Source organism: Anthonomus grandis, chromosome 5 (genome assembly GCF_022605725.1).
Source record: "Anthonomus grandis grandis chromosome 5, icAntGran1.3, whole genome shotgun sequence".
NCBI classification, from domain to species: domain Eukaryota; kingdom Metazoa; phylum Arthropoda; class Insecta; order Coleoptera; family Curculionidae; genus Anthonomus; species Anthonomus grandis.
The window spans coordinates 4,667,722-4,680,916 of record NC_065550.1 but is presented as its reverse complement, the minus strand read 5'-3'; the positions used below and the strand labels follow the sequence as shown (position 1 = coordinate 4,680,916).

General features: G+C 33.8%; 1 protein-coding gene across 7 annotated transcripts in view; it reads left to right on the top strand.

The window, feature by feature from the left end:
• LOC126736366 (transcriptional regulator ATRX-like) overlaps nt 1-13,195 on the top strand; it is a 292,446-nt gene that overhangs the window by 186,880 nt on the left and 92,371 nt on the right. The window contains exons 31-33 of one of the 7 annotated variants that reach the window (XM_050440692.1): nt 164-221; nt 279-369; nt 11,893-12,605. The exons of the other annotated variants lie outside the window; for them this stretch is intronic. Of the exons in view, the coding sequence (XP_050296649.1) occupies nt 164-221; nt 279-369; nt 11,893-12,095 (352 nt within the window). The 3' untranslated portion in view covers nt 12,096-12,605. Of the gene's footprint in view, nt 1-163; nt 222-278; nt 370-11,892; nt 12,606-13,195 lie in introns of those variants that run through there. 7 annotated transcript variants of the gene reach the window in all.

Below are 13,195 nucleotides of genomic sequence, written 5' to 3'. Positions count from 1 at the left end.
AGTTGAATTTTAGTACAGTACATATTTGTGTTTTTTGAAAATTAAAAAAAAAACTGGTAAGCTGTATTAAATTACTCATCGTTACATGGAACATGGCTTTTATCAGGTAGGTTGTCTAATAAACAGGAAGTTTTTTAAAACTGATTTTTCTATTTATTTTCAGGAATCCGAGGCGAAATCAACAGGCTACTATAGACGAACTATATCTTAAGGCACAGGAAGTAAGTCAACATATTTTTAGTAATTATTATATTTTAAATGTGTTTTGGGTATTTTAGAAATCAAAAAAACTAGCCTTTAAAACGGAATCCGATGATCTAGATGCATTAGTACCTTACGAACTTAGGGACCTTACTATGTTAGTTCCAGGTAAGAAAAATAAGCTAATAAGTTATCTTCTCTTCCATCACTTATTGTTTCTTCTACTATGAGGCTAGGAGGTATTGATCAAAAAAGAAATATAGATATCTGACAAACAGCGACAAAGTCAAATCAAAAAAGTTACATTCTAAAAAGTGTACATTTTATCAAACGGTTTACGTCACATAAATGTTCTGTGTAGTTAAGTTGAAAAAAATATTATTAAAGGACGGTAGTATCATAGTGGGAACGTAAACAAATGTGAAAATTCAGAAATCTGTTTTAGAAAAAGCTGTTCTGGGAGCACTAAGTAGCTGTATAAAAATAAAACGATATTATTCTCATAATATTCAGTTTTTTCATAATATTCAGAGTTTCTTTATTAAGATCTTTAATCTGAGAGTAACGTTCTTCTCACTGGTGACGTATTCATTGTAGGAGCATGACCCTTTCGTTCATACACATAAAATTACTGAAATGTCTAGCAACATCCTTTTTAATAATCAATCCCACTATAAGGGGTTATTGGTGTTCGTACTTTCCATTAGCTGTTTCAGAATAATATAGGCCTCATCTTATCTCTCTTAATCTTATGATCTTAATACTCAATCTTCTCATTTCTAACAGCGTATTTTCAATTTTACCAGTTCAGACCATTGTGTTCATATCCCATGTGCATATTCTCTTAATTCGCTTTGTTTGCAGTTTTTTATTATTTATGTTTCCATTCTTATTTGCTCTCCCCGGAGATCCGATTGGAAATCAACCAATAAAATTAATCCGGGCTACGGGCAGGCCAATTTAGGGTGGGTATCTCGACCTCTTCTAAGTATTGCCGAACAACTCTAGCAGCGTGTGGACGAGCATTATCATGCATTCGCACAGAATTATCACCGATATGTGGCCTATAGGGCACTACATGGGGTTCTAGGATATCGGTTATGTACCTATCAGCATTTAGTCCTTCCATCATTCACTGGTACTAGCTCCGTGCGACCCTCAAAATAAATTCCTCCCCAAACCATGATAAAGCCACCACCAAAGCTTTCAGTTTGACAAAAATTAACCTGATCGTGCCGTTCACCACGTCGCCTATATACTGGTACACGCCTATCTGATGAATATAGACAAAATCTTGATTAATCCGTGAATAAAATATTGAACCAATCTTGAATATTCCAATTTGCGTGTTCTTTAGCAAATTGCAATCTTGCTACTCGATGTTCTCTGGTAAGACGTGGACCTCTAGCTGGCACTCTGGCTCGTAAACCTGCTTGTCTCAGCCTATTTTGAACTGTCTGTAGGCTTATTCGGACATTACGAGCAGCCAAACAAACAGATCTGTTTGCAGTCTTCTAGAGGTGGTATGCCTAATTCTAAAAGCCGTTAACCTTAAGTAACGATCATCTACTGCCGAAGTTACCCTTCTGCGGCCTTGTCCGGGTCGTCTGGATAGTGGTCCTGTTTCTTGATAGTGATTAACAACTCTGGATATGGTGCTTTGTTGAACTCCCATTATCCGAGCGACGTATCTTTGACTGCGGCCATCTTCTATGAGCGCAATGATTCTAGCGGTGTCTTCATTAGTCACATGTCTTGCTAAACGTTCAGGCACATCCATTATTAACAATAAATTTAAATTTTCACTTTAGAATAACACTATTTGCTTAGAACGTTTTCGATCTCAATGCATTCGCCAACACAGGAATAATCAACGCGAGCATTTTTGCTTCAAAAAAATATGTAAGAAATTCCGATCATTTTTTGTCCATGATACGAAACCAGAAATATCTTTTAAGTTGATACATATACAGATTGTCCCAAAAAATATTAAAAATATCTTAAAATACTAGTGATGCGATAATTTTTGTGGGGTGTGTAGTATTGGCAAAAAAATGTACGCCACTGCCTTTTTTTCAACTTTTATATTTGTTGTTTGATTAAGCATTTAAAAATACAACTTTTTTGCCTCTTGTATTTTTTTCGTATCTTACTGCGTTTTCGACAAAAAAAAATGAATACCGTTTTATTGCATGCGGCTGGACAAAATTGGTTTATTAATTTTGGTAAAAAAAATACAGGTGCCTTGGAAAACAAAAAATAATTTCTGCATGGAGGTTTGACATTGACAAGCGTCAGTTTTCCTAGAAAATAATTATTTACCTAATTTTCTTGGTGAAATTTCTCTAAAAAGTTTTTATCTCGGTTTTTGTGATGGAAAATTACAGTTTTGGGGAAATTACAGACATGCATGTAATATATGCTCGTGCTTACAGTAGAGGAAAGTCTCCTAATATGGGGTACTTTTTTTAAAAACACTGTTATAAAAAAACGAAGTTAATTTAAAACACTACTTCTTTATTTTACGATTTATTTTACACTGTTTAAGGATTTAATAAAAGGGAAGATGTTAAAAATTAAATGCAGAAGAAAACATGCAACATTAAAAAAAAGTTGCACCACCCCATATGTAGAAACTAAAAATAACCAAAATATGTTTGTTTTTTTTTGTATAAAAATATTATTTATTAAAAAAAAAACTAAAAAAATATCACGTATTATTTATTAAAGTAAATACCTAAAAGTCACATGCAACCAAAAAGACAAAACAAATCTATTTTGTAACGCAAAAGTCAAAGAAAATAGTAGCTTCTTTCACAACCAGCACTCTCAACGTGAGCCTACTTGAAGCAGCCTTGGCACTTCACCCATTCCTCGCCTCTGACATCTTCAGAAAATGGACTTTCGCAAAACATACAAATAGCATCTTCCTCAAAGTTTTCTACCTCGTCTTCTGAATCTTGATATTCCGGTTTAGGAGCCGATTCTGAAGAAGAAGAACAGCAGGATACTGATTTCCCATTTTTTCGTTTTTGTTTAGCCACTGACAATTAATTTTTTTTCTGTTGGAAAGATTTAATTTTTTTCTGTTGGTTTGGTTTTAAATAACCAATTTTTCTTTTAGTGTCCGAAATTGAAGGTAATTTTCTTTTTTCCATGCTGCTTTCCAATTCTTCTTTGTAGAGCGTGCTAGTTATAACCGCAGCTTTACCACTTCTTGTACTCTTTTTTTTAATAATATCCTTAGAAGTAGTTGGAACAAGCATTAAATTTGCAGGAGTAACCTGTTTCAAAGCAGTAATCTGTTTCTCTGGGGTAATCCGTCTTGTTGTCCATCTTTTGGCTCGTTGTTATCTAATTGTTACAGGTTTAATCTCCAACAGATATATTAATTGATTTATTAATTTTTTTTTTACCAAGATAAAGTAAATCGCAACCATAGTTTCATAAAATAATTTATTTAAAAATCATACATAAATATACATACTACACAGATATGATACCGTTAAGATGGTCCCTCCTAACATACCCGATCTGAAACGCAAGGAAAACCATTATTGGATGAGGAAAGTAAATAATAATATGGGATATTGTTTCATTGTTTTGTTGATTGAATAGAATTAGGAACTGCCATTGATTTTGCATTGATTTTACCTTGCAGGTCAATTTGGCCTATTTTAGATTTTAATGAATACTGAGCACTTATTAACTAATTGTTTATTTTGTTCAAATCATAAGGATCAATAGTGATAAGAATGTTAATGTCAATCTGGTCTGTCAGTTTTTTTTTTGTAAATTATTGTTGCTAAACCATGGCCTCAAGTTATAGATTGCTCCATAGTTGCAAATTACTTAAACCAATGTTGGTACCAGATAGTACCCAGTAGTTAAACCCAGCATGTCAACACCTAGGTACTTGACAGATAAATGCATTCCTTAAAATTTGGAGGGAACTGACAATCCTGTTTTTAATAGATTCATTCTTTATCTGGTTCTAGAGTATGACAGATAGTTTCGCTTAATGCGGATGTGAAAAGGTAGACCCTATCTTAGCCTAATTTTTTTTGTAGTTACTAGTATGTGCTAGGATAGCTTAATTGCTGATTTTCTAAGTAGGCCTAAGAGTTTATAGGGCTCCTTGTTTTTGTTGTGTTAAATAAACCCCAGAAAAGGCCACATTTCATCTTCGGTAAGTTAGCACATGTTACATGCCTAAGTCATTTTCCTATTTTTTTCATCTAATTAATTTCTTATTTGCATGCTTTTCGGTTTAACTCAAAAGAACATCAATGCATCCAACTTTTCAAAGAGCAATTTTATAAAATTTAACTTACTTACCCACACAAAAATGCCATAAAATTGACAGCCATCTCGAACCTCATGTGTGGTCCCCATTTTTAGGCCTTCCTGTACCTTCTGCTTATCCTCTGCTTCTGCTTTTGCTGCATTTTTATTGTTACTGCTTCCACCTCACTTGCTACTCCACGTGTTACCACATCAAGTCGCTTGGATCATCACCTCCGGAACCTGCATTCCTTCCAATCGGCTACACCTAATACCGATTGCCCTCCACTACCTGCTAGACATTCTGGAAGCATCCTAACTGGTCGATCTGCTGCTGCCTCTTTTGACCCAAACGTATAGCTGCCAACAAAGGAGCCCCATTCAGATCAGGTGGGCCCTGCTACCAGTCGGAGAGACTCAGAATTTCAGGTAGCCCCTTTTTCTTTTTGGCTTGGTTCTTCAGGTATTCATTTATCGGTTCGTCGCAATTTATAGATTATTTTTTTTGAGTTAATATGTAGAAATGATCACAGATTTTAAATTCAATTTAGCAAAATTGTTTATATAACCACCATCACTGATTTGATTTGAAATTGGGAACTGAGTATATACGTATATGCGAGGTATTATCAGATGTACATTTAAATAAGTATTAAGTGCTAAATTATACTTTATTTTCTTTCTCATAATTTTAAATTTCATAATCATAACTTAAGTATTAAACCATTACTGTCTTTGTATTTATTTTTTTTTTGAATTGAGGTTATAGATTAAATTAGTTGTCAATTATGACATTGATTTATCTTTCAATACTAAAGCTGGGTTTAACGATATAAAGCTGCGTTTTCTTTGCGTGCCCTAATAAAGGCTAATAATCATAACCCTGGAACCCACATTTAGGCATTGTGCGAGAAACAGTGCAATATAATTCATCCTCTATTGTTTCTATTTGTATATTTTCTTCCTGAACTGTTTCTGCTTCTACTAGTTCTTCACCAGACATATCCTGCACTTCTGCCACAAAGTCATGTTTTTTAAATATGTTTCTGTCAGGAGGGAACATTCCAGTTTTTCTAAAGCCGTTGATGGCCGTGTCCATGGTGGCCGCTTTTATGTAGGCTTTCCCAAAAAGTTCTTCTATCTGATAGCCTGTTACTACACGTCCGGGATTCAACCTTAGCCAGTTTGTAATTTCCTGTGTGTAGTACGTTTTAAACGGAGACATAAAAGCAACGTCCAATGGTTGCATCCAATGAGTTGAATGTGGTGGAAGGCATATTATGTGAACATAATTTTCTCGCGCCACAGTTATGACCTCCAAATTTTTTGTGTGGGAATAATGGCCGTCAAGTATTAAAACCACTGGATCATCAGAGCTAGGCTTTGTCAATTTTTGATTAATAAAATGATTAATAAAATGGCGAAACCATTCCACAAATATTTCTTGTTGGATCCAGCCAGATATATGGCACGCATATTTTGATCCTGGAGGAGTGCCATTCATAAGCTCCATTTTCATGTTTTTTCGTGGGAAAATTATAAAGGGCGGTATGTATACTCCTGTTGCACTAAAACACATAGCTGTGGTTAACAAAGACCCACGCTCAGAGGAGGTAATAGCACCGATTTATTTTTTCCTTTTTTTCCCACGACTTTAACGTGCTTGTGTTGAACTATGGTGAGGCCAGTTTCATCGCAGTTAAAAATTCTGGCTGGGTTATGATTTAGTTTTTCAAGAAGTGGCTCATACAAATCAAAAAATGCTGCAATATTTTCTCTAATGAAGGATTTAATTCGTGCATATGATATTGCTTGAGGAGTTCGTAATGATAATTCTTTGTGCCTTGACAGAAAGCTGGCAAACCATTTCTTCCCAGCAGATTCTTTGGCTGCGCTAAATGGATTTTTTATATTATTAGCTTTGCATAAGCTATATGCCAATCTGCACACATTTTTTTGTGTAATACCAAAAAAATTTCTTTCCATTTCTAAGCAGTGCTTTGCGAGCAGCGATTCCATTTCTTGTGAAAAGACAATTTTGCGTTCCAGAGAAGAATTCACAATATCTTCAGGATTGTCTTCCATTTTTACGTACCTTTCCAAGGTTGTTTGGGGCACATCGTGGGTTCTCGCACTCTTTTTGTAACCCATCTGACCTTGTCTGACAGCTAAAATTGCTGAAATCATTTGCTGCTTGTCCCAAACTTTCATTTTTTTAGGCATCTAAAATAAAATATTTGGTATTAATCAAAAAGTAAATAATTATTTCCTAATATGGGGTACCCCAAATAAGGAATTGATAGGTACCCCATATTAGGAGCAAATCAGATTTTTGGAAGGGGCGATTTTTCACAAAAATTAAGATGTTTTTTTAAAAATCATATTCATTTTCATAAACTACGCAAAATGTAATAAGGAATAGTATTATTAAAAGTTTTAAAACTTACCTTTAAGTTGCTTAACATATCCAAATCTACAACCGGCAAAAAAACTTTATTTTTCAAACAAACTTATTTTAACCTTATACGTCAAAAGTAACTACGTCTTTGTTTCAAGAAGGGAAGCGCTTCTGGCGCATCTTCGTGGTTAGTACGTAATGCAGATAATAGATGTGGCAACTAGTTTTAGCTCAAAATTGAGCTACCCCATATTAGGGACTATCCCCATATTAGGCGACTTTCCTCTAATTGTTATGCAGCGAGACGTCTGTATGCCGAAGCGTTTCCCCAACGGCAACTTCCAGATAGTAAAACCTTTGAAAGCGTAGACCGTAGATTGCGGGAAAGAGGTAAATTTTCTTATTTATTTTTCGTGATGTTTTTGACAATAAAGTTACTTAGGAAGTTTTGCCATTCCCACTAATGATAAAGGCCGGCCGAGGTCCGTAAGAACGCCTGAGTTTGAGAAGGCAGTTTTTCGTGCCGTGGAAGAAAATCCTGGTGTAAGTACCAGGACTATAGCAGCTCGAATCATGCCAACAGCACTGTCTGGCAGGTTCTCTCTGAGCAACTTTTGTATCCGTATGATGTTCAGCGTGTGCAGGCATTACTACCAAGAGATTTTCTGCCCCGTTTGCAGTTTTTCCAACGGTATTACGAAAAAGTTAATAATTACAGAAATTTTAATAATATATTTTATATTTATTAAAATTTTAATAATTTTAATAAAACCATACTTTTTACGGACGAAGCTGGATTTCGGCGTGGCGGTATTGTTAATTAATACTCATGTATGAAGTGACGAAAATCCCTATGCTTACGTACCATGTCACCATCAAGAGCAATTTTCTTTAAATGTGTGGATGGGTGTTGTTGGTGACGATTTAATTGGGCCTTTCTTTTTACCCTTAAAATTAAACGGCGAATCTTACTTAGAATTCCTTTAACAAGAATTGCCCGTACTGCTGGAAGAAGTTCCTCTAAATGTACGTAATCAAATAACTTTTATGCACGATGGAGCTCCTCCTCATTTTAGTATAGCGGTTAGAACTCATCTCAATAACACCTTTGGGGAAAATTGGGTTGGAAGAGGTGGACCAATTCAATAGCCACCTCGCTCCTCTGACTTAAATCCAATAGATTTTTATTTATGGGACACCTTAAAAGTCTGGTTTATGCTAATCCCATACAAACAATAGAAGAGTTAAGAAATAAAATTGTAAATGCTTGCGAAGAAGTGAGAAATAGACCTCGAATTTTAGCTCGAATGCGTCGTTCAAGATTCGTCGAGTGAGAAGGTGTACAGAAATGGATGGTGGACATTTCCAACGTTTGTTGCAGTTGTTGTTACAATAAAAAGCTCCAAGAAATGTTTTTGATTTTTTGTTTTCCAAGGCACCTGTGATTTTTTTACAAAAATTAATAAACCAATTTTGTTCAGTGGCATACAATAAAACGGTATTTATTTTTTATTATCTTGAAAACTGCATTTCCGGACCCATGTTTATAAAAACTTTGTCTTATATTTTTTTACAAGGAATCACCCATTGAAATATCTCCGTCTATTTTTCGAACACCCTGTATATAAAGATAAATATACTCTCTCGGCAACACAGAAAGTGTCTAACTAAACATAAAAGCACTTAAAGTTTCTGAAAATTTACATAGACATTAATTGAAATTATTATTAGATACAAAATTTAAATTCCAGTTATTAAATAAGTTGTCATATTAAGTTTAGGTTAAGATAGGAAACTAAGCTTCAAGTTTACGTATTCTATAGTGTTTTAACAGTCCGGAAAAAAACCGGTTTTATTCCGGAAGTGTTGAAAAAAACCAAAAAAAGGAAAAATTCAATTAGTTTTTTATTAAACTCTTTACAAAACAAAAGCAACTAAACGACAAAATACAAAAAACAAAAACTTAAAATGCACTCTAGAGAGAATTACAACAGGAACTACAACCAAAAATAAGAAATAAGTAAATTAATTAAATTATGAAGATTCATCAGAATTAGAACATTCAAAACTGGATTCTAGTTCTGAATCTTTTGAATCAAATGAATCTTCAAGATTAGGGGCCTCGTTTGAGGTATATTGACAGAGTAATTGGTCATCATCATCATAATCGATGACCAAAGAAGCGGCCTCCATTTGTAAGTAATACAGGTAATCTTCGCTGAAACATTTTTTTTTCGATGTTCTCATGGAATAGGTACAGGTTGCTTCTAACGGCTACTAATTTTTCCACTCGTTTACCTAACAATCGATTTCTTTTTTTGAGTGAATAAGTTGATATGTTGACCGGTTTCTTTCAGAGGCTGCCGATGATGGGATTAATTGTAGTAACCGAGTTGCTATTGGTTGCAGTAGTTGGTTTGCACAGAGACCTTTCCACCATGATACTGGATCACAATCGTTTTGACTTGCAACTTCCCACAAAATTGGTCTTTCGTAAAAACCTGATTTTGATTTATACATAGCCGCGTTGGCAATCACCTTATCAGCTGGTAGATCAATATGATTTGAAATATGTTTAATAACTTCAAGGCAGTTCAGGCAATCCTCGTCTGAAAGACCCTCTCCTCTAAATCGAGGATCTACAGAATAAGCGGCCTTGTGTAGATTCTTACAGCAAAAGTCAATTCTCTTTGCTACTTGTTTCAGTATAGTATTTGAAGTACTGCTATTTATTAATGATGAATGCCTTTTTAGGCTATTGATTGTTTGAACTTTTATGTCCATTACTACTCTTGGAACAAGTGATAAATTAGAAGAATCTCCCTCTAAAACTTTTATACCCCTGGCAATAGGCTTCAGAAGTTCGCCTGTTATAGTAATATCTTGCCAGAACGTATCGCCAAGGATTTCTCTTCGTACTGAATCTTCTATTTTGACATCTTCCGAAATTACAGTTTCTTGTAAGGCAGCTTTGTTAAGTTTTAAGGAGCTGTAAAGAACCTCGTCTCCTCCAAATCTGGTTGGATTTGGCATTTTTAAAGCAACGGCTTTATTTCTATACTTTTTCTTTTGTTTTTTGCGAAATACTGCAAGGGAGACTCGTTTGTTTTTAATGTTTTTTACAACCGTTTTAGCCTTATTTCTTAAATCAGATAGCCGAGGAATCCTCATGACTTGCTAATAAACTGAGCCCGAGGAAACTCAGATCTGCCCATATTCCATGCAACTCTCATATTGCTAGCATTATCTGTGACTATTAACAAAGCATTTGCGCTTCCAACATCATTAATAACATTAACGAATTGTTGCCCAATATATTGTCCAGTTTCTCTATTTTCTCCGGGCTCAATGGATTTGTAAAATACAACGTCGGGGGTGGCTAAAAGAAAATTTACTACTCCATCTCTACGAATATTAGTCCAACCATCTGATATGAGAGTTAAACATTGAGAGTTCTGAACCTTCTCTTCGGCTAATTTTATAATACGAGCATATTCTGCTTCTAGTAATGGTTTCCGTAAACTATGTAAGTTCGGTGGTTTATAGGACGGCCGCAAAATATTAAATGCGACATTCCACAAAGGGTTTTCAGAAAAAATGGAAAGCGGTAAGGCCCCAGCATAAATAGCTCTTGCAAAGGCGGCATCTACTGATATTTGCTCCATCTTTGAGATTCGATCTGTGAATGATATTATGCTCGATTGTTCCATACGTGAGTGTTTAATGATCTTCCTGCCGGTCATAACATTAATGTCCTTTCGTTTCCAGTGCTGCATCCAGCATCAACACCACTTAAAGTACTAAATGAACTTGTCGATATCCACAACTTCCATGTCAATGTTTGTATCATCATGACCTAAATTATTGTTGTCACCGCCTCCAGCATTTTCCTTATCAGCATCTTCATAAACATCAACATTACTACAAGACCCACGATTGAGCTTACCTAAAATGAAGTAAATATGATGCAAAGAATGCGCATTAAAATTCAAGTACAGGCATTAGCCTGGGCAGACATTTGGAAACGAATAGGTCTGTGAGCAAAATGCTATATGGTTCTCTCCTATTAAACTGTGGAGAAACGTAAACATAACCTTACATAAAATTTAGTGTACTTTTGGGTTTATTTTACAGTTTCAGTAATATTCTTTAGCAGTACAGTTTAAAAATATGAAAAACTTAGCTACAATAACCGTCACTACACTTTTAACACAATAATAACAAATTGATTGTCAGATTATTTTTGCAATTATCTTAAAGTTCATCAACCTCCTTCAGTAAATAAATCAAAGGGGCAATTAAGGAGCAGTACTACGTTATTGAAATAAATATCTTGTCGATACTCGATGCCAATAATAGTAAAAAATAAACTGATTTGTTATTGTTTCCCTTCTACACATTAATAAATATGAGGGTTTCAAAGCTGAATGGATACCACTGTAAAATGTGATTTTGAGTTTGAGTAAACAGCAGTTAAAGTTTTTTGCAACAATCAATTTTATACTATACTATACGTTTTATATAATTAATATAGGCATCTAGTGGTCAAAATGACAACTTTGGAGGTCAAAAATGTTATTTATAGCTAGCTATAAAAAAAAAAAACGAAAAAAGCTTTTCTTCCAATTAAAACGGTTTTTTTCGAAAAAAAAACAGTTTTTTTCGCGATTTTTTTCCGATTTAAAAAAAAAAAACGGTTTTTTTTAAAACACTAGTATTCTAATAATTTTTATTGCAATAAAGTTCTGACAGCAAAAATTGTACGAAATATTTTTCAGTTTACCAAATTCTTAATTTAATGAATGTGATAAGGTATGTTCAAAGAAATGTTCAACAAATAATAAACAATTGATCTTAGACACAATTTTTTTTATCTAAAAATAAAACGACTGGTAAAATAAAAGGTATCTGCCCTGTTTCCCCCCCCCCCATTACTTGAATTGAAACTACATTACATTACATTTGAAACACAGTTTACTTAATCTTCAACTTTTTAATCCTATTTTTAGAGATAATCCTAGATACTTCCAAGGATAAAAACGGAACAGCTTCCGTATCAGATAACTCGGACGTCGTTGAAGAGATAAATGAAGTGACAAATATAAGTGATGAGGACGAAAATCAAGTTATCGACTCACCACCTATTTGGATCGATGATGACATAGGCGAAACTCTAAAGAGTATTGAAATACACGACAGTGACAGTGAATAATATTGTGATAAGTGGTAATTAAATTTAGTGACAAATTGAAACCGAAAAATATTTGCAACGAATATTTTATTTGATAGTGTATTAATTCTCAACATCCATATTTTATATATAACTCATCTATTGATGGTGATGAATCCGCCACTATTATGACGTATTCCAGTCCTCTAGTAGGATAAATAGCTATATTTAGAAGTGGCAAAACTTAAGATGTAATATCTCGGCCAATTTTTATCTTACAGACCTTTGTGTCATTTTAATGAAAAAAGCGTCAGTTTTAAGTAAGGCAATGAATTATATCTTATTAAAAAACGAAGTTTTTACACTTTAATAGGAAAATTCATAATCTTTTAATACTTTCTCACATGTGTACCCAAAACTGAGAAAAATCAAAAGTAAGAAATCCAATACAATTTTAAAAACGCACACCTGAAATTAATTTAAAATTAAATTACACTGCGGTTTTATCATTGTTAGACGTTTCTTAAAAAAATATAAAATAAGATTTTTTTTTACAATGTATATATAAACGTTTAAAATGTTGCAGTGAAGTTTATACAATTCAGTAACACAACATGATAAAAATATTAAAATATTTTTTATTTTACCAAATAATATACAGGGTACTTAATTAAAAAAAAAAATTAAACTACCTATTGTTGGTCGCCTTACAACAACAACATTCGGTTGCTTACAACGGCTTAACAACATTCGGTTTTTTATTAACTCTTAAAGGTTATAGGGGAGAAGCAAAGTAACTTTTGTTTTATAAAGTTTATTACTATGCTTATGGTACATACAACATGTTAATTGTTTATTGTATGTGCTATATTTTGTATAACTTGATGATTTTACCGATTTTTATAGATTATTTCTACACCTATCAAGTAAGATAATGTTAAAATATTTGCTATTATTAATTAAATTTTATTTGTCCGGATTGTACTAGATTTAGATTTTGAAAAAACCTGAATCATACAGAGTGTCTCCGTTCAATTGGTTAAAAAATCCAAGAGGTTTTAAGTTTGAGATAGTCGGAAGTGCGTCGTTTCTAAAATACAATGTAGCGGGGGGTACTTACGTACTTGCCGTATGTCCACCCT